The sequence below is a fragment of the Coregonus clupeaformis genome, chromosome 20 (assembly GCF_020615455.1).
Source record: "Coregonus clupeaformis isolate EN_2021a chromosome 20, ASM2061545v1, whole genome shotgun sequence".
NCBI classification, from domain to species: Eukaryota; Metazoa; Chordata; class Actinopteri; order Salmoniformes; family Salmonidae; genus Coregonus; species Coregonus clupeaformis.
Window position 1 is genome coordinate 55832885 of NC_059211.1, and position 26590 is coordinate 55859474.

The following is a 26590-nucleotide window of genomic DNA, read 5'->3' on the forward strand; positions in this document are numbered from 1 at the left end:
ATATCTACTGTTTGCTGATGATCTGGTGCTTCTTTCCACAATCAAGCAGGGCCTACAGCAGCACCTAGATCTTCTGCACAGATTCAGCCAGACCTGGGCCCTGACAGTAAGTCTCCGTAAGACCAAAATAATGGTGTTACAAAAAAGGTCCAGTTGCCAGGACCACAAATACAAATTTCATCTAGACACCGTTGCCCTAGAGCACACAAAAAACTATACATACCTCAGCCTAAACATCAGCACCACAGGTAACTTCCACAAAGCTGTGAACGATCTGAGAGATGAGGCAAGAAGGGCCTTCTATGCCATCAAAAGGAACATAAAATTTGACATACCAATTAGGATCTGGCTAAAAATACTTGAATCAGTTATAGAACCCATTGCCCTTTATGGTTGTGAGATCTGGGGTCCGCTCACCAACCAAGAATTCACAAAATGGGACAGAATTCTGCAAAAATATACTTTGTGTTCAATGCAAAACCCCAAACAATGTATGCAGAGCAGAATGACGATACCCGCTAATTATCAAAATCCAGAAAAGAGCTGTTAAACTCTACAACCACCTAAAAGGAAGCGATGCCCCCACATTCCCCCACAAAGCCCTCACCTACAGAGAGATTAACCTAGAGAAGAGTTCCCTAAGCAAGCTGGTCCTGGGGCTCTGTTCACAAACACAAACAGACCCCACAGAGCCCCAGGACATAAACACATTTAGATCCAACCAAATTATGAGAAAGCAAAAAACTATTTCACACTGGAAAGAATCAACCAAAACACTGAGCAAATCGGAATGCCATCTGGCCCTAAACAAAGAGTTTACAGTGGCAGAATCCCTGACCACTGTGACTGATCCCAAATTATTTGTACAGACTCAGTGAGCATAGCTTTGCTATTGAGAATGGCCGCCATAGCCTGTCTTCTCTCGAGAGCCAGGTCTGCCTGTGTGCCCGCTGCCCAGAACATGAGGTGGAAACTGAGCTGCACTTCCTAACCTCCAGCCAAATGTATGAACCACATTAGAGAGACATATTTTTCACAGATCACACAGACCCACAAAGAATTTGAAAACAAATCAAACGTTGATAAACTCCTATATAAGTTAGGTGAAATACCGCAGTGTGTTATCACAGCAGCAAGATTTGTGGCCTGTTGCCATGAGAAAAGGGCAACCAGTGGATCACAAACAACATTGTAAATACAACCCATATTTATCTGTTTATTCATTTTCCCTTTCATACTTCAACTACTTGCACATTGTTACAACACTGTATATAGACAATAATAGAACATTTGAAACGTCTATATTCTTTTACAACTTTTGTGAGTGTAATGTTTATTCATGTTTCCCTTGTTTATTTCCCTTTTGTTTATTGTCTATTCAATTTACTTTGGCAACGTAAACATTTCCCCAGAGAGAGAGAGACAGAGGCAGGCACCAGGTAGAGAGAGACAGAGGCAGGCACCAGATAGAGAGAGACAGACAGTCAGGCACCAGGTAGAGAGAGACAGACAGACAGACAGACAGACAGACAGACAGACAGACAGACAGAGACAGGCACCAGGTAGAGAGAGACAGACAGACAGAGGCAGGCACCAGGTAGAGAGAGACAGACAGGCAGGCACCAGGTAGTGAGAGAGAGAGAGAGAGAGAGAGAGCTTTGACTATGGACAGACTCAGTGAGCATAGCCTTGCTATTGAGAAAGGCCACCGTAGGCAGACCTGGCTCTCAAGAGAAGACAGGCTATGTGCACACTGCCCACAAAATGAGGTGGAAACTGAGCTGCACTTCCTACCCTCCTGCCAAATGTATGACCATATTAGAGACACATATTTCCCTCAGATTACAGCGATCCACAAAGAATTTGAAAACAAACCCAATTTTGATAAACTCCCATATCTATTGGGTGAAATACCACAGTGTGCCGTCACAGCAGCAAGATTTGTGACCTGTTGCCACAAGAAAAGGGCAACCAGTGAAGAACAAACACCATTGTAAATACAACCCATATTTATGTTTATTTCACTTTTGTTTACTATTTACTTCACTTGCTTTGTCAATGTTAACATACGTTTCCCATGCCAATAAAGCCCTGAAATTGAATTGAGAGAGAGTTTTTGAGTTTTATAAAACCTTTATTTTAAATGTAATTATTAACACATAATGGCACACTTTTCAGAAATTAAACAACAAATGTGTCATTCCTAAATAAAAAAATATATTTAAACCCCCCTTGAATGAGTAGGTGTGTCCAAACTTTTGACTGGTACTGTATATATACAGTGAGGGAAAAAAGTGTTTGATCCCCTGCTGATTTTGTACGTTTGCCCACTGACAAAGAAAGGATCAGTCTATAATTTTAATGGTAGGTTTATTTGAACAGTGAGAGACAGAATAACAACAACAAAAATCCAGAAAAACGCATTTCAAAAATGTTATAAATTGATTTGCATTTTTATGAGGGAAATAAGTATTTGACCCCCTCTCAATCAGAAAGATTTCTGGCTCCCAGGTGTCTTTTATACAGGTAACGAGCTGAGATTAGGAGCACACTCTTAAAGGGAGTGCTCCTAATCTCAGTTTGTTACCTGTATAAAAGACACCTGTCCACAGAAGCAATCAAGCAATCAGATTCCAAACTCTCCACCATGGCCAAGACCAAAGAGCTCTCAAGGGATGTCAGGGACAAGATTGTAGACCTACACAAGGCTGGAATGGGCTACAAGACAATCGCCAAACAGCTTGATGAGAAGGTGACAACAGTTGGTGCGATTATTCACAAATGGAAGAAACACAAAATAACTGTCAATCTCCCTTGGCCTGGGGCTCCATGCAAGATCTCACCTCGTGGAGTTGCAATGATCATGAGAACGGTGAGGAATCAGCCCAGAACTACACGGGAGGATCTTGTTAATGATCTCAAGGCAGCTGGGACCATAGTCACCAAGAAAACAATTGGTAACACACTACACCGTGAAGGACTGAAATCCTGCAGCGCCCGCAAGGTCCCCCTGCTCAAGAAAGCACATATACAGGCCCGTCTGAAGTTTGCCAATGAACATCTGAATGATTCAGAGGAGAACTGGGTGAAAGTGTTGTGGTCAGATGAGACCAAAATCGAGCTCTTTGGCATCAACTCAACTCGCCGTGTTTGGAGGAGGAGGAATGCTGCCTATGACCCCAAGAACACCATCCCCACCGTCAAACATGGAGGTGGAAACATTATGCTTTGGGGGTGTTTTTCTGCTAAGGGGACAGGACAACTTCACCGCATCAAAAGGACGATGGACGGGGCCATGTACCGTCAAATCTTGGGTGAGAACCTCCTTCCCTCAGCCAGGGCATTGAAAATGGGTTGTGGATGGGTATTCCAGCATGACAATGACCCAAAACACACGGCCAAGGCAACAAAGGAGTGGCTCAAGAAGAAGCACATTAAGGTCCTGGAGTGGCCTAGCCAGTCTCCAGACCTTAATCCCATAGAAAATCTGTTGAGGGAGCTGAAGGTTCGAGTTGCCAAACGTCAGCCTCGAAACCTTAATGACTTGGAGAAGATCTGCAAAGAGGAGTGGGACAAAATCCCTCCTGAGATGTGTGCAAACCTGGTGGCCAACTACAAGAAACACCTCTGATTGCCAACAAGGGTTTTGCCACCAAGTACTAAGTCATGTTTTGCAGAGGGGTCAAATACTTATTTCCCTCATTAAAATGCAAATCAATTTATAATATTTTTGACATGCATTTTTCTGGATTTTGTTGTTGTTATTCTGTCTCTCACTGTTCAAATAAACCTACCATTAAAATTATAGACTGATCATGTTTTTGTCAGTGGGCAAACGTACAAAATCAGCAGGGGATCAAATACTTTTTTCCCTCCACTGTATACACACCCTGAAAACACCGAAACCCAATAGAGTGAAAAAAAAGTCAGTCGCTCCCACAAGCTCTCCTGCTTCCCGACTCACTCCCAGCATGCACTCCGACGAGAGAGAGAGAGAAAGACAGAGGCAGGCACCTGGCGGAACTAAAAGACTCAGAGATCCTCCAGAGGCTTGAAGCTGCTCTACCAACTCCGTCTGAGCTGTCACTCAGTAATACAAAGCTGGGCACTGGCCTGTGACAAGACAGACGCGCTGGACCTTTGGAGGTCTGGAAGTGTCTGGTGTACTGAGAGAGAAGAGAGAGGAGAGAGAGAGGAGAGAGTAGAGAGAGTGTAGTGTAGTAGAGCAAGAGAGAGTGTAGAAGAGAGAGGGAGAGAATCTGTTTTCACAACACTGGTCTCCCACTGGTCTCCCATTCAGCTTCAGTCATGACATAATACAGAACATTAATAGACAAGAACAGCTCAAGAACAGAAATACATACATTTAAAATGTCACACATAGTCTACATGTCAATACGTACACACAAAATATAGGGGAGAGGCGTTATGCCGTGAGGTGTTGCTTCATCAGTTTTTAAAAACCAGGTTTGCTGTTCACTTGAGCAATCTGAAATCATGGTGGAGGATCTCTGAGTCTTTTAGTTCTGCCAGGTGCCTGCCTCTGCCTCTCTCTCTCTCTCTCTCTCTCTCTCTTGTCGGAGTGCATGCTGGGAGTGAGTCGGGAAGCAGGAGAGCTTGTGGGAGCGACTGAATTTTTTTCACTCTATTGGGTTTCGGTGTTTTCAGGGTGTGTATACAGTGAGGGAAAAAAGTATTTGATCCCCTGCTGATTTTGTTTCTTGTAGTTGGCCACAAGGTTTGCACACATCTCAGGAGGGATTTTGTCCCACTCCTCTTTGCAGATCTACTCCAAGTCATTAAGGTTTTGAGGCTGACGTTTGGCAACTCGAACCTTCAGCTCCCTCCACAGATTTTCTATGGGATTAAGGTCTGGAGACTGGCTAGGCCACTCCAGGACCTTAATGTGCTTCTTCTTGAGCCACTCCTTTGTTGCCTTGGCCGTGTGTTTTGGGTCATTGTCATGCTGGAATACCCATCCACGACCCATTTTCAATGCCCTGGCTGAGGGAAGGAGGTTCTCACCCAAGATTTGACGGTACATGGCCCCGTCCATCGTCCCTTTGATGCGGTGAAGTTGTCCTGTCCCCTTAGCAGAAAAACACCCCCAAAGCATAATGTGTCCACCTCCATGTTTGACGGTGGGGATGGTGGTCTTGGGGTCATAGGCAGCATTCCTCCTCCTCCAAACACGGCGAGTTGAGTTGATGCCAAAGAGCTCAATTTTGGTCTCATCTGACCACAACACTTTCACCCAGTTCTCCTCTGAATCATTCAGATGTTCATTGGCAAACTTCAGACGGGCCTGTATATGTGCTTTCTTGAGCAGGGGGACCTTGCGGGCGCTGCAGGATTTCAGTCCTTCACGGCGTAGTGTGTTACCAATTGTTTTCTTGGTGACTATGGTCCCAGCTGCCTTGAGATCATTGACAAGATCCTCCCGTGTAGTTCTGGGCTGATTCCTCACCGTTCTCATGATCATTGCAACTCCACAAGGTGAGATCTTGCATGGAGCCCCAGGCCGAGGGAAATTGACAGTTATTTTGTGTTTCTTCCATTTGCGAATAATCGCACCAACTGTTGTCACCTTCTCACCAAGCTGCTTGGCGATGGTCTTGTAGCCCATTCCAGCCTTGTGTAGGTCTACAATCTTGTCCCTGACATCCTTGGAGAGCTCTTTGGTCTTGGCCATGGTGGAGAGTTTGAAATCTGATTGATTGATTGCTTCTGTGGACAGGTGTCTTTTATACAGGTAACAAACTGAGATTAGGAACACTCCCTTTAAGAGTGTGCTCCTAATCTCAGCTCGTTACCTGTATAAAAGACACCTGGGAGCCAGAAATCTTTCTGATTGAGAGGGGGTCAAATACTTATTTCCCTCATTAAAATGCAAATCAATTTATAACATTTCTGATTTTGTTGTTATTCTGTCTCTCACTGTTCAAATAAACCTACCATTAAAATTATAGACTGATCATTTCTTTGTCAGTGGGCAAACGTACAAAATCAGCAGGGGATCAAATACTTTTTTCCCTCACTGTAACTTTTCTTGAATGTGTGTATGATATTATGTATGACACAGGGAGTTGGCCATGGGGAGAGGTGATGAAGAGGTCATTCAGACTCCCTGTGTATGCAGGGATTTTTCTCACATTGAAATTCTTTAGCGTTTTTTTGTCCAAACAGTGTAAAAAAAAAAAAATATATATATATATATACTACCGGTCAAAAGTTTTTTGAACACCTACTCATTCAAGGTTTTTTCTTAATTTTTTTCTATTTTTTACATTTTAGAATAATAGTGAAGACATCAAAACTATGAAGTAACACATATGGAATCATGTAGTAACCAAAAAAGTGTTAAACAAATCAAAATATATTTTATATTTGAGATTCTTCAAATAGCCACCCTTTGCCTTGATGACAGCTTTGCACTCTCTTGGCATTCTCTCAACCAGCTTCATGAGGTAGTCACCTGGAATGCATTTCAATTAACAGGTGTGCCTTGTTAAAAGTTAATTTGTGGAATTTCTTTCCTTCTTAAGGCATTTGAGCCAATCAGTTGTGTTGTGACAAGGTAGGGGGGGTATACAGAAGAAATACCTATTTGGTAAACGACAAGTCCTTATCTCGTCAGGGGAGTTGTGCTTCATAGCTGTAGTGTAGCTTATACAGTCCCCAAGGTAGGGGAGGATCTTAGATCAAGGCTGTTGCTTGTAGTTTTACCTGATATTTTGTCAGATGATTTGTCAGAATGCAGATACATACATTGCATTTCGGAAAGTATTCAGACCCCTTGACTTTTTCCACATTTTGTTACGTTACAGCCTTATTCCAAAATGGATTCAATAGTTTTTTCCCCTCATCAATCTACAAACAATACCCCATAATGACAAAGCAAAAACAGGTTTGTAGAAATTTTGGCACATTTATTATAAATAAAAACTGAAATATTATATTTACATAAGTATTCATACTCAGTACTTTGTTGAAGTGCCTTTGGCAGTGATTACAGCCTCAAGTCTTCTTGGGTATGACGCTACAAGCTTGGCACACCTGTATTTAGGGAGTTTCTCCCATTCTTCTCTGCAGATCCTCTCAAGCTCTGTCAGGTTAGATGGGGAGCGTCGCTGCACAGCTATTTTCAGGTCTCTCCTGAGATGTTAGATCGGGTTCAAGTCCGGGCTCTGGCTGGGCCACTCGAAGACATTCAGAGACTTGTCCCGAAGCCACTCCTGCGTTGTCTCAGCTGTGTGCTTAGGGTCGTTGTCTTGTTGGAAGGTGAACCTTCGCCCCAGTCTGAGGTCCTGAGCGCTCTGGAGCAGGTTTTCATCAAGGATCTCTCTCTGTACTTTGTTCCGTTCATCTTTCCCTCGATCCTGACTAGTCTCCTATTCCCTGCCACTGAAAAACATCCCCACAGCAGGATACTGCCACCACCGTGCTTCACCGTAGGGATGGTGCCAGCTTTCCTCCAGACATGACGCTTGGCATTCAGGCCAAAGAGTTCAATCTTGGTTTCATCAGACCAGAGAATCTTGTTTCTCATGGTCTGAGAGTCCTTTAGGTGCCTTTTGGCAAACTCCAAGCGGACTGTCATGTGCCTTTTACTGAGGAGTGGCTTCCGTCTGGCCACTCTACCATAAAGGCCTGATTGGTGGAGTGCTGCAGAGATGGTTGTCCTTCTGGAAGGTTCTCCCACAGAGGAACTCTGGAGCTCTATCAGAGTGACCACATCGGGTTCTTGGTCACTTCCCTGACCAAGGCCCTTCTCTCCCGATTGCTCAGTTTGGCCCTTGGTTGAATCCTTCTTCCCCCAGCAGTCATTGGTTGAATCCTTCTTTTCCCAGCAGTCATTGGTTGAATCCTTCTTCCCACAGCAGTCATTGGTTGAATCCTTCCTCCCCCAGCAGTCATTGGTTGAATCCTTCTTCCCCCAGCAGTCATTGGTTGAATCCTTCCTCCCCCAGCAGTCATTGGTTGAATCCTTCCTCCCCCAGCAGTCATTGGTTGAATCCTTCTTCCCCCAGCAGTCATTGGTTGAATCCTTCCTCCCCCAGCAGTCATTGGTTGAATCCTTCTTCCTCCAGCAGTCATTGGTTGAATCCTTCTTCCCCCAGCAGTCATTGGTTGAATCCTTCTTCTCCCAGCAGTCATTGGTTGAATCCTTCTTCCCCCAGCAGTCATTGGTTGAATCCTTCTTCTCCCAGCAGTGATTGGTTGAATCCTTCTTCTCCCAGCAGTCATTGGTTGAATCCTTCTTCCTCCAGCAGTCATTGGTTGATTTTCTCTTCCCCCAGCAGTCATTGGTTGATTACCTCTTCCCCCGGCAGTCATTGGTTGAGAGGCCATGCAGGGGCAGGAAGCTGGGGCATACTTTAACGATGATGTGTGATTGGTTAATAATGAAAGAGTTATGAATTATTTTGTCTGTTCGTGCAGCACAGTGCTTCTCTCTGTGTGTGGCATTCTATATATAACCCAGAGAGGATGCCTGGCTCTGCCATTCAACATTAAAACAACAAACACCTCTGTGGCTTCTCTTTCAACAGGGACTTTATCTAATATTGAGGAATGCCAACTGTTTGATCCTTTTTTCATGACACTATTTAATTCATGGACTTAGTAATATATCTGACTGACCGCCCATATCATGAAAAATGCCAACAGGAATGCACCCCTCCACTTCATATAACCCTTATGAAAAAACATTCATTTTATTTTCTGTCTAATGCTGCATGGTGTTCTAATTCGGAACAAATGTCTTTCCTGATATTAGAACCGTTCTGTTCCCCTTCCTCCCCCAGCAGTCATTGGTTGAATCCTTCTTCCCCCAGCAGTCATTGGTTGAATCCTTCCTCCCCCAGCAGTCATTGGTTGAATCCTTCTTCCCCCAGCAGTCATTGGTTGAATCCTTCCTCCCCCAGCAGTCATTGGTTGAATCCTTCCTCCCCCAGCAGTCATTGGTTGAATCCTTCTTCCCCCAGCAGTCATTGGTTGAATCCTTCCTCCCCCAGCAGTCATTGGTTGAATCCTTCTTCCTCCAGCAGTCATTGGTTGAATCTTTCTTCCCCCAGCAGTCATTGGTTGAATCCTTCTTCTCCCAGCAGTCATTGGTTGAATCCTTCTTCCCCCAGCAGTCATTGGTTGAATCCTTCTTCTCCCAGCAGTGATTGGTTGAATCCTTCTTCTCCCAGCAGTCATTGGTTGAATCCTTCTTCCCCCAGCAGTCATTGGTTGAATCCTTCTTCTTCCAGCAGTCATTGGTTGATTTTCTCTTCCCCCAGCAGTCATTGGTTGAATCCTTCTTCCCCCAGCAGTCATTGGTTGAATCCTTCTTCCCCCAGCAGTCATTGGTTGAATCCTTCTTCCCACAGCAGTCATTGGTTGAATCCTTCTTCTCCCATCAGTCATTGGTTGAATCTTTCTTCTCCCAGCAGTCATTGGATGAATCCTTCTTCCCCCAGCAGTCATTGGTTGAATCCTTCTTCTCCCAGCAGTCATTGGTTGAATCTTTCTTCCCCCAGCAGTCATTGGTTGAATCCTTCTTCCCCCAGCAGTCATTGGTTGAATCCTTCCTCCCCCAGCAGTCATTGGTTGAATCCTTCTTCCTCCAGCAGTCATTGGTTGAATCCTTCTTCTCCCAGCAGTCATTGGTTGAATCCTTCTTCCCCCAGCAGTCATTGGTTGAATCCTTCTTCTTCCAGCAGTCATTGGTTGATTTTCTCTTCCCCCAGCAGTCATTGGTTGAATCCTTCTTCCCCCAGCAGTCATTGGTTGAATCCTTCTTCCCGCAGCAGTCATTGGTTGAATCCTTCTTCTCCCATCAGTCATTGGTTGAATCTTTCTTCTCCCAGCAGTCATTGGATGAATCCTTCTTCCCCCAGCAGTCATTGGTTGAATCCTTCTTCTCCCAGCAGTCATTGGTTGGATCTTTCTTCCCCCAGCAGTCATTGGTTGAATCCTTCTTCCCCCAGCAGTTTTTGGTTGAATCCTTCTTCTCCCAGCAGTCATTGGTTGAATCCTTCTTCTTCCAGCAGTCATTGGTTGATTTTCTCTTCCCCCAGCAGTCATTGGTTGATTACCTCTTCCCCCGGCAGTCATTGGTTGAGAGGCCATGCAGGGGCAGGAAGCTGGGGCATACTTTAACGATGATGTGTGATTGGTTAATAATGAAAGAGTTATGAATTATTTTGTCTGTTCGTGCAGCACAGTGCTTCTCTCTGTGTGTGGCATTCTATATATAACCCAGAGAGGATGCCTGGCTCTGCCATTCAACATTAAAACAACAAACACCTCTGTGGCTTCTCTTTCAACAGGGACTTTATCTAATATTGAGGAATGCCAACTGTTTGATCCTTTTTTCATGACACTATTTAATTCATGGACTTAGTAATATATCTCCTCTAGGTTTTCCAACCCAATCTGACTAAAGAGCTTTCTTGATAGGTTATCATTGTCCTCGACTATATTTTAGGTATTTCTTTATCTTTTAATCTGAACTAGAGACAATCAGGTTGCAGTGAGAGTCCAGTTGATCTGGCTGTGGGAGAATGGAGGAGAAGGAACATATATAAAGTCCCTGTTCCTAATGCCAGAGGAGCCTGAGTAAGTCTTTACTGCCCGCCGCATTGGCTGGCATCGCCAGGGTAATATGGATCGTGATCAAGCTGCTGATGGCCAGCTCTGTCAGAGTGGGCAGACCATGCAGGGGGCACCCCGCTGGGCAGCAGCTCCGGGGCTCCAATGCTGCAGGGCTCCCCCGTCTCCAAGGCCCCAATGCTGCAGGGCTCCCCCGTCTCCAAGGCCCCAATGCTGCAGGGCTCCCCCGTCTCCAAGGCCCCAATGCTGCAGGGCTCCCCCGTCTCCGGGGCTCCAATGCTGCAGGGCTCCCCCGTCTCCAAGGCCCCAATGCTGCAGGGCTCCCCCGTCTCCAAGGCCCCAATGCTGCGGGTTTCTCTGGCTCCATGCAGCACTCCATGCAGGGTTCCAACACTGCAAACTCAACTGACTCCAAGCCTCGGCTCCAACACTGCAGGCTCCCCCGGCTTCAAGGCTCCACACTGCAGGTTTAGTGATTAGGGGACAATATAAGACAAGTGGATTACTGTTAATGATTATTCTAGATGATCCCATTTCCATTTCCAACACATTACACTATCAGTGCATTATTCTATGGTTTTCAGTGTTTGCTGGCATATACACTGAGTGTACAAAAAATTATGAACACCTGCTCTTTCCATGACATAGAGTGACCTGGTGAATCCAGGTGAAAGCTATGGTCCCTATTGATGTCACTTGTTAAATCCACTTCAATCAGTGTAGATGGCGGGGAGGAGACAGGTTAAAGAAGGATTTTAAAGCCTTGAGACAATTGAGACATGGATTGTGTATGTGTGGCATTCAGAGGGTGAATGGGCAAGACAAAAGATTGAAGTGCCTTTGAACGGGGTATGGTAGTAGGTGCCAGGCGCACCGGTTGGTGTCAAGAACTGCTTGGTTTTTCACGCTCAACAGTTTCCCGTGTGTATCAAGAATGGTCCACCACCCAAAGGACATCCAGCCAACTTGACACAACTGTGAAAAGCATTGGAGTCAACATGGGCCAGCATCCCTGTGGAACGCTTTCGACACCTTGTAGAGTCACACTCAATATTAAGAAGGTGTTCTTAATGTTTTGCACACTCAGTGTATATAGACGTTAATCTACCACTCTGCTCGCATTATATACAACAATAATGTGTAAAGATTATAGATTTTCAGCTTTCCATATTCATTGATATAACTGCTACCAATATAGAAGATGCAATGCACAGAAGGAGCTGCCTGAAACCATGTGCAGCTTCCTATCTGATATCATGAGTGCTTTAGTACATGGTCAACATCAGCCTTATCTCTATTGGCAGGACTAGACACAGTAGCCTGGCCGCTCCGACTGTACACAGGGCTGATCCCTTCAAACATCTACTGTACTGTACACAGGGCTGATCCCTTCAAACATCTACTGTACTGTACGCAGGGCTGATCCCTTCAAACATCTACTGTACTGTACGCAGGGCTGATCCCTTCAAACATCTACTGTACTGTACACAGGGCTGATCCCTTCAAACATCTACTGTACTGTACACAGGGCTGATCCCTTCCAACATCTACTGTACTGGGCTTAGTCAGATATCTACTGTACTGTACTGGGCTCAGTCGGATATCTACTGTACCATAAACACTCCACAGTCCTCAAGGACATTAACACTCCACAGTCCTCAAAGCCATAAACACTCCACAGTCCTCACCATTAACACTACACAGTCCTCAAAGCCATAAACACTCCACAGTCCTCAAGGACATTAACACTCCACAGTCCTCAAAGCCATAACACTCCACAGTCCTCACCATTAACACTACACAGTCCTCAATCTATTAACACTACACAGTCCTCAAAGCCATTAACACTCCACAGTCCTCAAAGCCATTAACACTCCACAGTCCTCAAAACCATTAACACTCCACAGTCCTCAAGGCCATTAACACTCCACAGTCCTCAAGGCCATTAACACCATATTTTTTCTAATTTCAGGCCACAATCGGAATAGACTTCCTTTCAAAAACGATGTACTTGGAAGACCGAACGGTAAGTAGCTCAATCTAAAACACACAGATACACAGAGAATATGTTAATTTGTTCATAATCCACGGCTCTTTACTGCCATTTCAATGTCAACACCAGGTCCACACCTTGTCACTGTGAAATATCGTCCCCTCAGTGTTAAATATACAGGTGTGCCAAATGGCACCCTATTCCCCACGGGCCTCTGTTTAAAAGTAGTGCACTACATAGGGAATAGGGTTCCATTTGGGATGCAGCCACGGTTTGTGGGTCTTGAACCCTTAATATATACAGTGATTGGTCCACACACACACACACACACACACACGCGTCAGTTGAAGTAGGCCTGACATTGATGTCATGTCCATGGCATAAGAAATGTAAATTTATACAATCTAACATGTGTGCATGTCTGTCTGTGCTTAACCATGGCACGTCTTTTACATTCCCTGACATTGAGAAGGTGTCAATGGGGATAAAGGGGCGTGAGTCTATGTTAATAGTTTGTGTTGGTACTACTGTGTGTGTGTGTGTGTGTGTACATTGGTTGCCTGTGTGTGTGTGTGTACATTGGTTGCCTGTGTGTGTGTGTACACTATATGTGTATCAGTGATGCACAATAGACCAGTGTAAGGGAGCCAGCGGCCCCAGGCTCTCTCTGATCCCATGGTGTCTCTCTGATCCCCAGGTGTCTCTCTCTGATCCCCAGGTGTCTCTCTGATCCCCAGGTGTCTCTCTCTGATCCCCAGGTGTCTCTCTCTGATCCCCAGGTGTCTCTCTCTGATCCCCAGGTGTCTCTCTCTGATCCCCAGGTGGCTCTCTCTGATCCCATGGTGTCTCTCTCTGATCCCCAGGTGTGTATCTCTGATCCCCAGGTATCTCTCTGATCCCCAGGTATCTCTCTGATCCCCAGGTATCTCTCTGATCCCCAGGTGCTCTCTCTGATCCCCAGGTGTCTCTCTGATCCCCAGGTGTCTCTCTCTGATCCCCAGGTGTATCTCTCTGATCCCCAGGTGTCTCTCTGATCCCCAGGTGTCTCTCTCTGATCCCCAGGTGTGTCTCTCTGATCCCCAGGTGTCTCTCTCTGATCCCCAGGTGTCTCTCGCTGATCCCCAGGTGTCTCTCGCTGATCCCCAGGTGTGTCTCTCTGATCCCCAGGTGTCTCTCTCTGATCCCCAGGTGTCTCTCGCTGATCCCCAGGTGTCTCTCGCTGATCCCCGGGTGTCTCTCGCTGATCCCCAGGTGTCTCTCGCTGATCCCCAGGTGTCTCTCTCTGATCCCCAGGTGTCTCTCGCTGATCCCCAGGTGTGTCTCTCTGATACCCAGGTGTGTCTCTCTGATACCCAGGTGTGTCTCTCTGATCCCCAGGTGTCTCTCTCTGATCCTCAGGTGTATCTCTCTGATCCCCAGGTGTCTCTCTGATCCCCAGGTGTCTCTCTCTGATCCCAGGTGTCTCTCTCTGATCCCCAGGTGTCTCTCTCTGATCCCCAGGTGTCTCTCGCTGATCCCCAGGTGTCTCTCGCTGATCCCCAGGTGTTTCTCTGATCCCCAGGTGTCTCTCTCTGATCCCCAGGTGTCTCTCTGATCCCCAGGTGTGTCTCTCTGATCCCCAGGTGAGGTTGCAGCTGTGGGACACGGCAGGACAGGAGCGCTTCAGGAGCCTCATACCCTCCTACATACGAGACTCTACTGTGGCCGTGGTGGTGTATGATATTACAAGTGAGTGGGGCTCACACACGTACACACACACACACACACACACACACACACACACACACACACACATTGTATGCTGTCATGATGACTGGAATCAGGACACCATGGACACACACTTTTATTCCTCCATAATGGTTCTTTAAGTAAGCAGCAGCACTATAAACATTTAAATCAGTCTAAACCATGTAAATCAGTCTATAACCATGTACATCAGTCTATAACCATGTAAATCAGTCTATAACAATTTAAATCAGTCTATAACCATGCAAATTAGTCTATAACCATGTAAATCAGTCTTTAACCATGTAAATCAGCCTTTAACCATGTAAATCAGTCTATAACCATGTAAATCATTCTATAACCATGTAAATCAGTCTATAACCATGTACATTACATTTACATTTACATTTACGTCATTTAGCAGACGCTCTTATCCAGAGCGACTTACAAATTGGTGCATTCACCTTATAGCCAGTGGGATAACCACTTTACAATGTTTTTTATTATTATTTTTTTTGGGGGGGGTGGGGGGTAGAAGGATTACTTTATCCTATCCCAGGTATTCCTTAAAGAGGTGGGGTTTCAAATGTCTCCGGAAGGTGGTGAGTGACTCCGCTGTCCTGGCGTCGTGAAGGAGCTTGTTCCACCATTGGGGTGCCAGAGCAGCGAACAGTTTTGACTGGGCTGAGCGGGAACTGTGCTTCCGCAGAGATAGGGGGGCCAGCAGGCCAGAGGTGGATGAACGCAATGCCCTCGTTTGGGTGTAGGGACTGATCAGAGCCTGAAGGTACGGAGGTGCCGTTCCCCTCACAGCTCCGTAGGCAAGCACCATGGTCTTGTAGCAGATGCGAGCTTCAACTGGAAGCCAGTGGAGTGAGCGGAGGAGCGGGGTGACGTGAGAGAACTTGGGAAGGTTGAACACCAGACGGGCTGCAGCATTCTGGATGAGTTGTAGGGGTTTAATGGCACAGGCAGGGAGCCCAGCCAACAGCGAGTTGCAGTAATCCAGACGGGAGATGACAAGTGCCTGGATTAGGACCTGTGCCGCTTCCTGTGTAAGGCAGGGTCGTACTCTCCGAATGTTGTAGAGCATGAACCTACAGGATCGGGTCACCGCCTTGATGTTAGTAGAGAACGACAGGGTGTTGTCCAGGGTCACGCCAAGGCTCTTCGCACTCTGGGAGGAGGACACAACGGAGTTGTCAATCGTGATGGCGAGATCATGGAACGGGCAGTCCTTCCCCGGGAGGAAGAGCAGCTCCGTCTTGCCAAAGTTCAGCTTGAGGTGGTGATCCGTCATCCATACTGATATGTCTGCCAGACATGCAGAGATGCGATTCGCCACCTGGTTATCAGAAGGGGAAAGGAGAAGATTAGTTGTGTGTCATCTGCGTAGCAATGATAGGAGAGGCCATGTGAGGATATGACAGAGCCAAGTGACTTGGTGTATAGCGAGAATAGGAGAGGGCCTAGAACTGAGCCCTGGGGACACCAGTGGTGAGAGCACGTGGAGCGGAGACAGCTTCTCGCCACGCCACTTGGTAGGAGCGACCGGTCAGGTAGGACGCAATCCAAGAGTGAGCCGCGCCGGAGATGCCCAGCTCGGAGAGGGTGGAGAGGAGGATCTGATGGTTCACAGTATCAAAGGCAGCAGACAGGTCTAGAAGGACAAGAGCAGAGGAGAGAGAGTTAGCTTTAGCAGTGCGGAGAGCCTCCGTGACACAGAGAAGAGCAGTCTCAGTTTAATGACCAGTCTTGATACCTGACTGGTTTGGATCAAGAAGGTCATTCTAAGAGAGATAGCAAGAGAGTTGGCTAAAGACGGCACGCTCAAGAGTTTTGGAGAGAAAAGAAAGAAGGGATACTGGTCTGTAGTTGTTAACATCAGAGGGATCGAGTGTTGGTTTTTTGAGAAGGGGTGCAACTCTCGCTCTCTTGAAGACGGAAGGGACATAGCCAGCGGTCAAGGATGAGTTGATCAGCGAGGTGAGGTAAGGGAGAAGGTCACCGGAGATGGTCTGGAGAAGAGAGGAGGGGATAGGGTCAAGCGGGCAGGTTGTTGGGTGGCCGGCCGTCACAAGTCGATCAGTCTATAACCATGTAAATCAGTCTATAACCATGTAAGTCATCTATAACCATGTAAATCATCTATAACCATGTAAATCAGTCTATAACCATGTAAATCAGTCTATAACCATGTAAGTCAGTCTATAACCATGTAAATCAGTCTATAACCATGTAAATCAGTCTATAACCATGTAAGTCAGTCTATAACCATGTAAATCAGTCTATAACCATGTAAATCAGTCTATAACCATGTAAGTCATCTATAACCATGTAAGTCATCTATAACCATGTAAATCATCTATAACCATGTAAATCAGTCTATAACCATGTAAGTCATCTATAACCATGTAAATCATCTATAACCATGTAAATCAGTCTATAACCATGTAAGTCAGTCTATAACCATGTAAATCAGTCTATAACCATGTAAGTCAGTCTATAACCATGTAAATCAGTCTATAACCATGTAAGTCATCTATAACCATGTAAATCATCTATAACCATGTAAATCAGTCTATAACCATGTAAGTCAGTCTATAACCATGTAAGTCAGTCTATAACCATGTAAATCAGTCTATAACCATGTAAGTCATCTATAACCATGTAAATCATCTATAACCATGTAAATCAGTCTATAACCATGTAAGTCAGTCTATAACCATGTAAATCAGTCTATAACCATGTAAATCAGTGTAACCATGCAAGTCAGTTTATAACCATGTAAGTCAGTCTATAACTATGGAAGTCAGTCTATAACCATGGAAGTCAATCTATAACCATGGAAGTCAGTCTATAACCATGTAAGTTAGTCTATAACCATGTAAATCAGTCTATAACCATGTAAATCAGTGTAACCATGCAAGTCAGTTTATAACCATGTAAGTCAGTCTATAACTATGGAAGTCAGTCTATAACCATGGAAGTCAATCTATAACCATGTAAGTCAGTCTATAACCATGTAAGTCAGTCTATAACCATGTAAATCAGTCTAACCATGTAAGTCAGTCTATAACCATGTAAGTCAGTCTATAACCATGTAAGTCAGTTTATAACCATGTAAGTCAGTCTATAACCATGTAAATCAGTCTATAACCATGTAAATCAGTCTATAACCATGTAAATCAGTCTATAACCATGTAAATCAGTCTATAACCATGTAAGTCAGTCTATAACCATGTAAATCAGTCTATAACCATGTAAGTCAGTCTATAACCATGTAAATCAGTCTAAAACGATCTAAGTCAGTCTATAACCATGTAATTCAGTCTATAACCATGTAAGTCAGTCTTTAACCATGTAAGTCAGTCTATAACCATGTAAATCAGTTCATAATCAGTCTATAACCGTGTAAATCAGTCTATAACATGTAAATCAGTCTATAATCAGTCTATAACCATGTAAGTCAGTCTATAACCATGTAAGTCATCTATAACCATGTAAATCAGTCTATAACATGTAAATCAGTCTATAATCAGTCTATAACCATGTAAGTCAGTCTATAACCATGTAAGTCATCTATAACCATGTAAATCAGTCTATAACCATGTAAATCAGTCTATAACCATGTAAGTCATCTATAACCATGTAAATCATCTATAACCATGTAAATCAGTCTATAACCATGTAAGTCAGTCTATAACCATGTAAATCAGTCTAACCATGTAAATCAGTCTATAACCATGTAAGTCAGTCTATAACCATGTAAATCAGTCTATAACCATGGAAGTCAGTCTATAACCATGTAAATCAGTCTATAACCATGTAAATCAGTCTATAACCATGTAAATCATCTATAACCATGTAAGTCAGTCTATAACCATGTAAATCAGTCTATAACCATGTAAGTCAGTCTATAACCATGTAAATCAGTCTATAACCATGTAAGTCAGTCTTTAACCATGTAAGTCAGTCTATAACCATGTAAATCAGTCTATAACCATGTAAGTCAGTCTTTAACCATGTAAGTCAGTCTATAACCATGTAAATCAGTCTATAACCATGTAAGTCAGTCTTTAACCATGTAAGTCAGTCTATAACCATGTAAATCAGTTCATAATCAGTCTATAACCATGTAAGTCATCTATAACCATGTAAATCAGTCTATAACCATGTAAATCAGTCTATAACCATGTAAGTCATCTATAACCATGTAAATCATCTATAACCATGTAAATCAGTCTATAACCATGTAAGTCAGTCTATAACCATGTAAATCAGTCTAACCATGTAAATCAGTCTGTAACCATGTAAGTCAGTCTATAACCATGTAAGTCAGTCTATAACCATGTAAGTCAGTCTATAACCATGTAAGTCAGTCTATAACCATGTAAGTCAGTCTATAACCATGTAAATCAGTGTAACCATGCAAGTCAGTTTATAACCATGTAAGTCAGTCTATAACCATGTAAATCAGTCTATAACCATGTAAATCAGTCTATAACCATGTAAATCAGTCTATAACCATGTAAGTCAGTCTATAACCATGTAAGTCAGTCTATAACCATGTAAATCAGTCTAACCATGTAAATCAGTCTATAACCATGTAAATCAGTGTAACCATGCAAGTCAGTTTATAACCATGTAAGTCAGTCTATAACTATGGAAGTCAGTCTATAACCATGTAAATCAGTCTAACCATGTAAATCAGTCTATAACCATGTAAATCAGTGTAACCATGCAAGTCAGTTTATAACTATGTAAGTCAGTCTATAACCATGTAAATCAGTCTAACCATGTAAATCAGTCTATAACCATGTAAATCAGTGTAACCATGCAAGTCAGTTTATAACTATGTAAGTCAATCTATAACCATGTAAGTCAGTCTATAACCATGTAAGTCAGTCTATAACCATGTAAATCAGTCTATAACCATGTAAGTCAGTCTATAACCATGTAAGTCAGTCTATAACCATGTAAGTCAGTCTTTAACCATGTAAGTCAGTCTATAACCATGTAAGTCAGTCTATAACCATGTAAATCAGTCTATAACCATGTAAGTCAGTCTATAACCATGTAAATCAGTCTATAACCATGTAAGTCAGTCTATAACCATGTAAGTCAGTCTATAACCATGTAAGTCAGTCTATAACCATGTAAATCAGTCTATAACCATGTAAGTCAGTCTATAACCATGTAAGTCAGTCTATAACCATGTAAGTTAGTCTATAACCATGTAAATCAGTCTATAACCATGTAAGTCAGTCTATAACCATGTAAGTCAGTCTATAACCATGTAAGTCAGTCTATAACCATGTAAATCAGTCTATAACCATGTAAGTCAGTCTATAACCATGTAAGTCAGTCTATAACCATGTAAGTCAGTCTATAACCATGTAAATCAGTCTATAACCATGTAAGTCAGTCTATAACCATGTAAGTCAGTCTATAACCATGTAAGTCAGTCTATAACCATGTAAATCAGTCTATAACCATGTAAGTCAGTCTATAACCATGTAAGTCAGTCTATAACCATGTAAATCAGTCTATAACCATGTAAGTCAGTCTATAACCATGTAAGTCAGTCTATAACCATGTAAGTCAGTCTATAACCATGTAAGTCAGTCTATAACCATGGAAGTCAGTCTATAACCATGTAAGTCAGTCTATAACCATGTAAATCAGTCTATAACCATGGAAGTCAGTCTATAACCATGTAAATCAGTATAACCATGGAAGTCAGTCTATAACCATGTAAGTCAGTCTATAACCATGTAAGTCAGTCTATAACCATGTAAGTCAGTCTATAACCATGTAAATCAGTATAACCATGTAAATCAGTATAACCATGGAAGTCAGTCTATAACCATGTAAGTCAGTCTATAACCATGTAAGTCAGTCTATAGCCATGTAAGTCAGTCTATAACCATGTAAGTCAGTCTATAACCATGTAAATCAGTATAACCATGTAAATCAGTATAACCATGTAAGTCAGTCTATAACATGGAAGTCAGTTTATAACCATGTAAATCAGTCTAACCATGTAAATCAGTCTATAACCATGTAAATCAGTCTATAACCATGTAAGTCAGTCTATAACCATGGAAGTCAGTCTATAACCATGTAAGTCAGTCCTTGTAGATTTGATCAGGTTGTTTCTCTGTTCTCCACAATAAACTGTGACATTTGTATTGTCTCAGATCCCATTGAGTCCATCAGAGGCAGTGGTTTAATATGTTTGTGATGGAGTGGAGCCGGTCATGTTTAAGACCACACACACTCTCACACACACACACACACACACACACACACACACACACACACACACACACACACACACACACACACACACACACACACACACACACACACACACACACACACACACACACACACACACACACACACACACACACACATACACACACACACACACACACACACACACTCACACACACACACACACACACACACACACACACACACACACACACACACACACACACACACACACACACACACACACACACACACACACGGTCATCTTTAAGACCCTAACCCTCAGGAGATGAACAGTTAAGCTAATTGTATAGCTAACGTGGCTCCCTTCCCAGAAGGCTGTGTTTTCGTTTCACCTTGAAGCGAAGGAGCAGTGGGTGTTCCTTGTCAATTCCCTGTGATGTGGTACAGCCTTTGATCACAGGGACACCCAGTCCTGCGTTCTGAATGGAAGAGGGGTGTGTCAAGTCAATAGGAATGGATTGATAGGAATAGTATCAAATACTATCTGAATAGTACGTGGAATCTACCAAACCCACTTAGAAATTGTCTAACATTTGTTATTTTCATCTTATATCTGAGGTGATATGCAAATTACATTTGTGAATATTGAATTTATTCAGTGTGTCTGTATACATTGTATGCGTAACCAGTTTTTGGCAAAAGGCAAGTTTAAACAATATCTGATATTGAATCCACTTGAAATACCATTTTGCTTCTGCTATTCCTCAACAGATGTGAACTCCTTCCAGCAAACTTCCAAATGGATCGATGATGTCAGAACAGAGAGAGGAAGTGATGTCATTATCATGCTCGTCGGCAACAAAACAGACTTGGGAGATAAGAGGTATGAAGTGTTACATTCGGTCATGATTTCTGTAGCAGCCTTAGACGGATGATGAGGACTGTGGTAGGAGCCACATGCATGTCATGCTGTGTTAAAAAGCAAGGGTCTTATTTATGGACCGGGGGAGTGACAAGGCTTTTAGTTGGTGTTTTTCAGGCTTCAGACACATTTAATTAAACATGAAGACATAGAGTGGTATGCCTCAGTCTGTCTCTCTATCTGTATCCAACGAACCCAATGACACCTCTGGCTGGTACAGGCCATGCTAAACCACCACACACAAAGCCTATTATATCCAATATATATTTATATTTTTAAGTGTTTAAATAATTTAGCAGACGCACTCATCCAGAGCGACTCACATCAGTGAGTGCATACATTTTTTATATTTTTTCCCCATACTGTTCCCTTGTGGGAATCGAACCCACAACCCTGGCGTTGCAAGCGCCACGCTCTACCAACTGAGCCACACGAGACCAAATGGCACCCTATTCCCTTGAAAGTGCACTACGTTTGACCAGGCGGCCCTACGGGTAAAGTAAAGCACTATAACGGGGAATAGGGTGCCCATTTGGGACGAAGACAAACCCAACTTCATAGTGATGGTCAGCGTCTCTAGCCTGCGCAGTAATAATAGTGTTTACAGGGTCGTTAACATGGCAGGCAGAGCTGTCTGAGGATAGGTTAGGACACGCCCCTACCGCTCCTGCAGCTGATACTCCCACCGCTCACGTCTCAGAGCCAGAGGATAGATCCCAAATAGCACCCTATTCCTTGCATAGTGCACTAATTCTGACACAAACCTGGTCAAAAGTAGTGCACTATATAGGGAATATGGTGCCATTTGGGACGCACACCCAGTGTCTAATTGATCTAGGGAAGGCAGATAAAAAGTGCTGTGCAAGGCAGTTTCCTGAGTCAGACTGACTGGATCAGTCAATTAACATTCAAGGAAGGCGGCCATAACGGCAGATAAAAGCTGTTTCAGGCTGTAGGACAGGGATTAGAGCAGGCTGTAGGACAGGGATTAGATCAGGCTGTAGGACAGGGATTAGATCAGGCTGTATGACAGGGATTAGATCAGGCTGTATGACAGGGATTAGATCAGGCTGTATGACAGGGATTAGATTAGGCTGTATGACAGGGATTAGATCAGGCTGTAGGACAGGGATTAGATTAGGCTGTATGACAGGGATTAGAGCAGGCTGTATGACAGGGATTAGATCAGGCTGTATGACAGGGATTAGATCAGGCTGTAGGACAGGGATTAGATGGCGAGTGGCGCAGTGGTCTAAGGCACTGCATCGCAGTGCTAGCTGTGCCACTAGAGATCCTGGTTCGAGTCCAGGCTCTGTCGCAGCCGGCCGCGACCAGGAGACCCATGGGCGGCGCACAATTGGTCCAGCGTCGTCCAAGGTAGGGGAGGGTTTGGCCGGCAGGGATGTGGGTTCGTTTACCACGGGGGGCCAGTATAAAAAAAAAATAATTCACTAACTGTAAATCGCTCTGGATAAGAGCGTCTGCTAAATGACTAAAATGTAAATGTAAAATGTAGATCAGGCTGTATGACAGGGATTAGATCAGGCTGTATGACAGGGATTAGAGCAGGCTGTAGGACAGGGATTAGATCAGGCTGTATGACAGGGATTAGATCAGGCTGTATGACAGGGATTAGAGCAGGCTGTAGGACAGGGATTAGATCAGGTTGTATGACAGGGATTAGATCAGGCTGTAGGACTGGGATTAGATCAGGCTGTGTGACTGGGATTAGATCAGGCTGTGTGACAGGGATTAGATCAGGCTGTATGACAGGGATTAGATCAGGCTGTAGGACTGGGATTAGATCAGGCTGTGTGACTGGGATTAGAGCAGGCTGTAGGACAGGGATTAGATCAGGTTGTATGACAGGGATTAGATCAGGCTGTAGGACTGGGATTAGATCAGGCTGTGTGACTGGGATTAGATCAGGCTGTGTGACAGGGATTAGATCAGGTTGTAGGACAGGGTTTAGATCAGGCTGTAGGACTGGGATTAGATCAGGCTGTAGGACTGGGATTAGATCAGGCTGTAGGACAGGGATTAGATCAGGCTGTAGGACTGGGATTAGATCAGGCTGTAGGACAGGGATTAGATCAGGCTGTAGGTCAGGGATTAGATTAGGCTGTATGACAGGGATTAGATCAGGCTGTAGGTCAGGGATTAGATTAGGCTGTATGACAGGGATTAAATCAGGCTGTAGGTCAGGGATTAGATTAGGCTGTATGACAGGGATTAGATCAGGCTGTAGGTCAGAGATTAGGCTGTATGACAGGGATTAGAGCAGGCTGTAGGACGGGGATTAGAGCAGGCTGTAGGACAAGGATTTTATCAGGCTGTAGGACAGGGATTAGAGCAGGCTGTAGAACAGGGATTACAGTAGGCTGTAGGACAGGGATTAGATCAGGCTGTAGGACAAGGATTAGATCAGGCTGTATGACATGGATTACAGTAGGATGTAGGACAGGAATTAGATCAGGCTGTAGGACAAGGATTAGATCAGGTGTAGGACAGGGATTCGAGCAGGCTGTAGGATGGGGATTAGAGCAGACTGTAGGACAGGGATTACAGTAGGATGTAGGACAGGAATTAGATCAGGCTGTAGGACAAGGATTAGATCAGGCTGTAGGACAGGGATTAGATCAGGCTGTAGGACAGGGATTAAAGCAGGATGTAGGACAGGAATTAGATCAGGCTGTAGGACAGGGATTAAAGCAGGCTGTAGGACAGGGATTAGAGCAGGCTGTAGAACAGGGATTAGATCAGGCTGTAGGACAGGGATTAGATCAGGCTGTAGGACAGGGATTAGATCAGGCTGTAGTACAAGGATTAAAGCAGGATGTAGGACAGGAATTAGATCAGGCTGTAGGACAGGAATTAGATCAGGCTGTAGGACAGGGATTAGAGCAGGCTGTAGAACAGGGATTACAGTAGGCTGTAGGACAGGGATTAGATCAGGCTGTAGTACAATGATTAGATCAGGCTGTAGGACAAGGATTAGATCAGGCTGTAGGACAGGGATTAGAGCAGGCTGTAGGACAGGGATTATATCAGGCTGTAGGACTGGGATTAAATCAGGCTGTAGGACAGGGATTAGAGCAGGCTGTAGGACTGGGATTAGAGCAGGCTGTAGGACAGGGATTAGAGCAGGCTGTAGGACAGGGATTAGATCAGGCTGTAGGACAGGGATTAGATCAGACTGTAGGACAGGGATTAGAGCAGGCTGTAGGACAGGGATTATATCAGGCTGTAGGACTGGGATTAAATCAGGCTGTAGGACAGGGATTAGAGCAGGCTGTATGACATGGATTACAGTAGGATGTAGGACAGGAATTAGATCAGGCTGTAGGACAAGGATTAGATCAGGTGTAGGACAGGGATTCGAGCAGGCTGTAGGATGGGGATTAGAGCAGACTGTAGGACAAGGATTAGATCAGGCTGTAGGACAGGGATTAGAGCAGGCTGTAGGACAGGGATTAGATCAGGCTGTAGAACAGGGATTACAGTAGGATGTAGGACAGGAATTAGATCAGGCTGTAGAACAAGGATTAGATCAGGTGTAGGACAGGGATTAGAGCAGGCTTTAGGATGGGGATTAGAGCAGACTGTAGGACAAGGATTAGATCAGGCTGTAGGACAGGGATTAGAGCAGGCTGTAGGACAGGGATTATATCAGGCTGTAGGACAGGGATTAAAGCAGGATGTAGGACAGGAATTAGATCAGGCTGTAGGACAAGGATTAGATCAGGCTGTAGGACAGGGATTAGATCAGGCTGTAGGACAGGGATTAAAGCAGGATGTAGGACAGGAATTAGATCAGGCTGTAGGACAGGGATTAAAGCAGGCTGTAGGACAGGGATTAGAGCAGGCTGTAGAACAGGGATTAGATCAGGCTGTAGGACAGGGATTAGATCAGGCTGTAGGACAGGGATTAGATCAGGCTGTAGTACAAGGATTAAAGCAGGATGTAGGACAGGAATTAGATCAGGCTGTAGGACAGGAATTAGATCAGGCTGTAGGACAGGGATTAGAGCAGGCTGTAGAACAGGGATTACAGTAGGCTGTAGGACAGGGATTAGATCAGGCTGTAGTACAATGATTAGATCAGGCTGTAGGACAAGGATTAGATCAGGCTGTAGGACAGGGATTAGAGCAGGCTGTAGGACAGGGATTATATCAGGCTGTAGGACTGGGATTAAATCAGGCTGTAGGACAGGGATTAGAGCAGGCTGTAGGACTGGGATTAGAGCAGGCTGTAGGACAGGGATTAGATCAGGCTGTAGGACAGGGATTAGATCAAACTGTAGGACAGGGATTAGATCAGACTGTAGGACAGGGATTAGATCAGACTGTAGGACAGGGATTAGATCAGACTGTAGGACAGGGTTTAGATCAGGCTGTAGGACAGGGATTAGATCAGGCTGTAGGACAGGGATTAGATCAGGCTGTAGGACAGGGATTAGATCAGACTGTAGGACAGGGATTAGATCAGGCTGTAGGACAGGGATTAGATCAGACTGTAGGACAGGGATTAGATCAGCTAGCTACCACATGAGATATTAATAAGAGCAAAAGGCTATTTTGTAGATATGTTGCAGTGTGTTAAGGCTGGTGTGTAGACATGTTGCAGTGTGTTAAGGATGGTGTGTAGACATGTTGCAGTGTGTTAAGGCTGGGCTGTCTTGTAGACATGTTGCAGTGTGTTAAGGCTGGTGTGTAGACATGTTGCAGTGTGTTAAGGCTGGTGTGTAGACATGTTGCAGTGTGTTAAGGCTGGTGTGTAGACATGTTGCAGTGTGTTAAGGCTGGTGTGTAGCCATGTTGCAGTGTGTTAAGGCTGGGCTGTCCTGTAGCCATGGTGCAGTGTGTTAAGGCTGGGCTGTAGCCATGTTGCAGTGTGTTAAGGCTGGTGTGTAGACATGTTGCAGTGTGTTAAGGCTGTCCTGTAGCCATGTTGCAGTGTGTTAAGGCTGGTGTGTAGCCATGTTGTAGTGTGTTAAGGTGGGCTGTCCTGTAGCCATGTTGTAGTGTGTTAAGGCTGTCCTGTAGCCATGTTGCAGTGTGTTAAGGCTGGTGTGTAGCCATGTTGTAGTGTGTTAAGGCTG

At 44.4% G+C, this 26590-nt stretch overlaps 1 protein-coding gene across 2 annotated transcripts in view; it reads left to right on the forward strand.

The window, feature by feature from the left end:
* LOC121534166 (ras-related protein Rab-6B) overlaps positions 1-26590 on the forward strand; it is a 143329-nt gene that overhangs the window by 54275 nt on the left and 62464 nt on the right. The window contains exons 3-5 of one of the 2 annotated variants that reach the window (XM_041840694.2): positions 12575-12628; positions 14197-14323; positions 21338-21449. In XM_041840694.2, the coding sequence (XP_041696628.1) occupies positions 12575-12628; positions 14197-14323; positions 21338-21449 (293 nt within the window). The remainder of the gene's footprint in view (positions 1-12574; positions 12629-14196; positions 14324-21337; positions 21450-26590) is intronic. The other variant, XM_041840695.2, reaches the window with a different exon arrangement.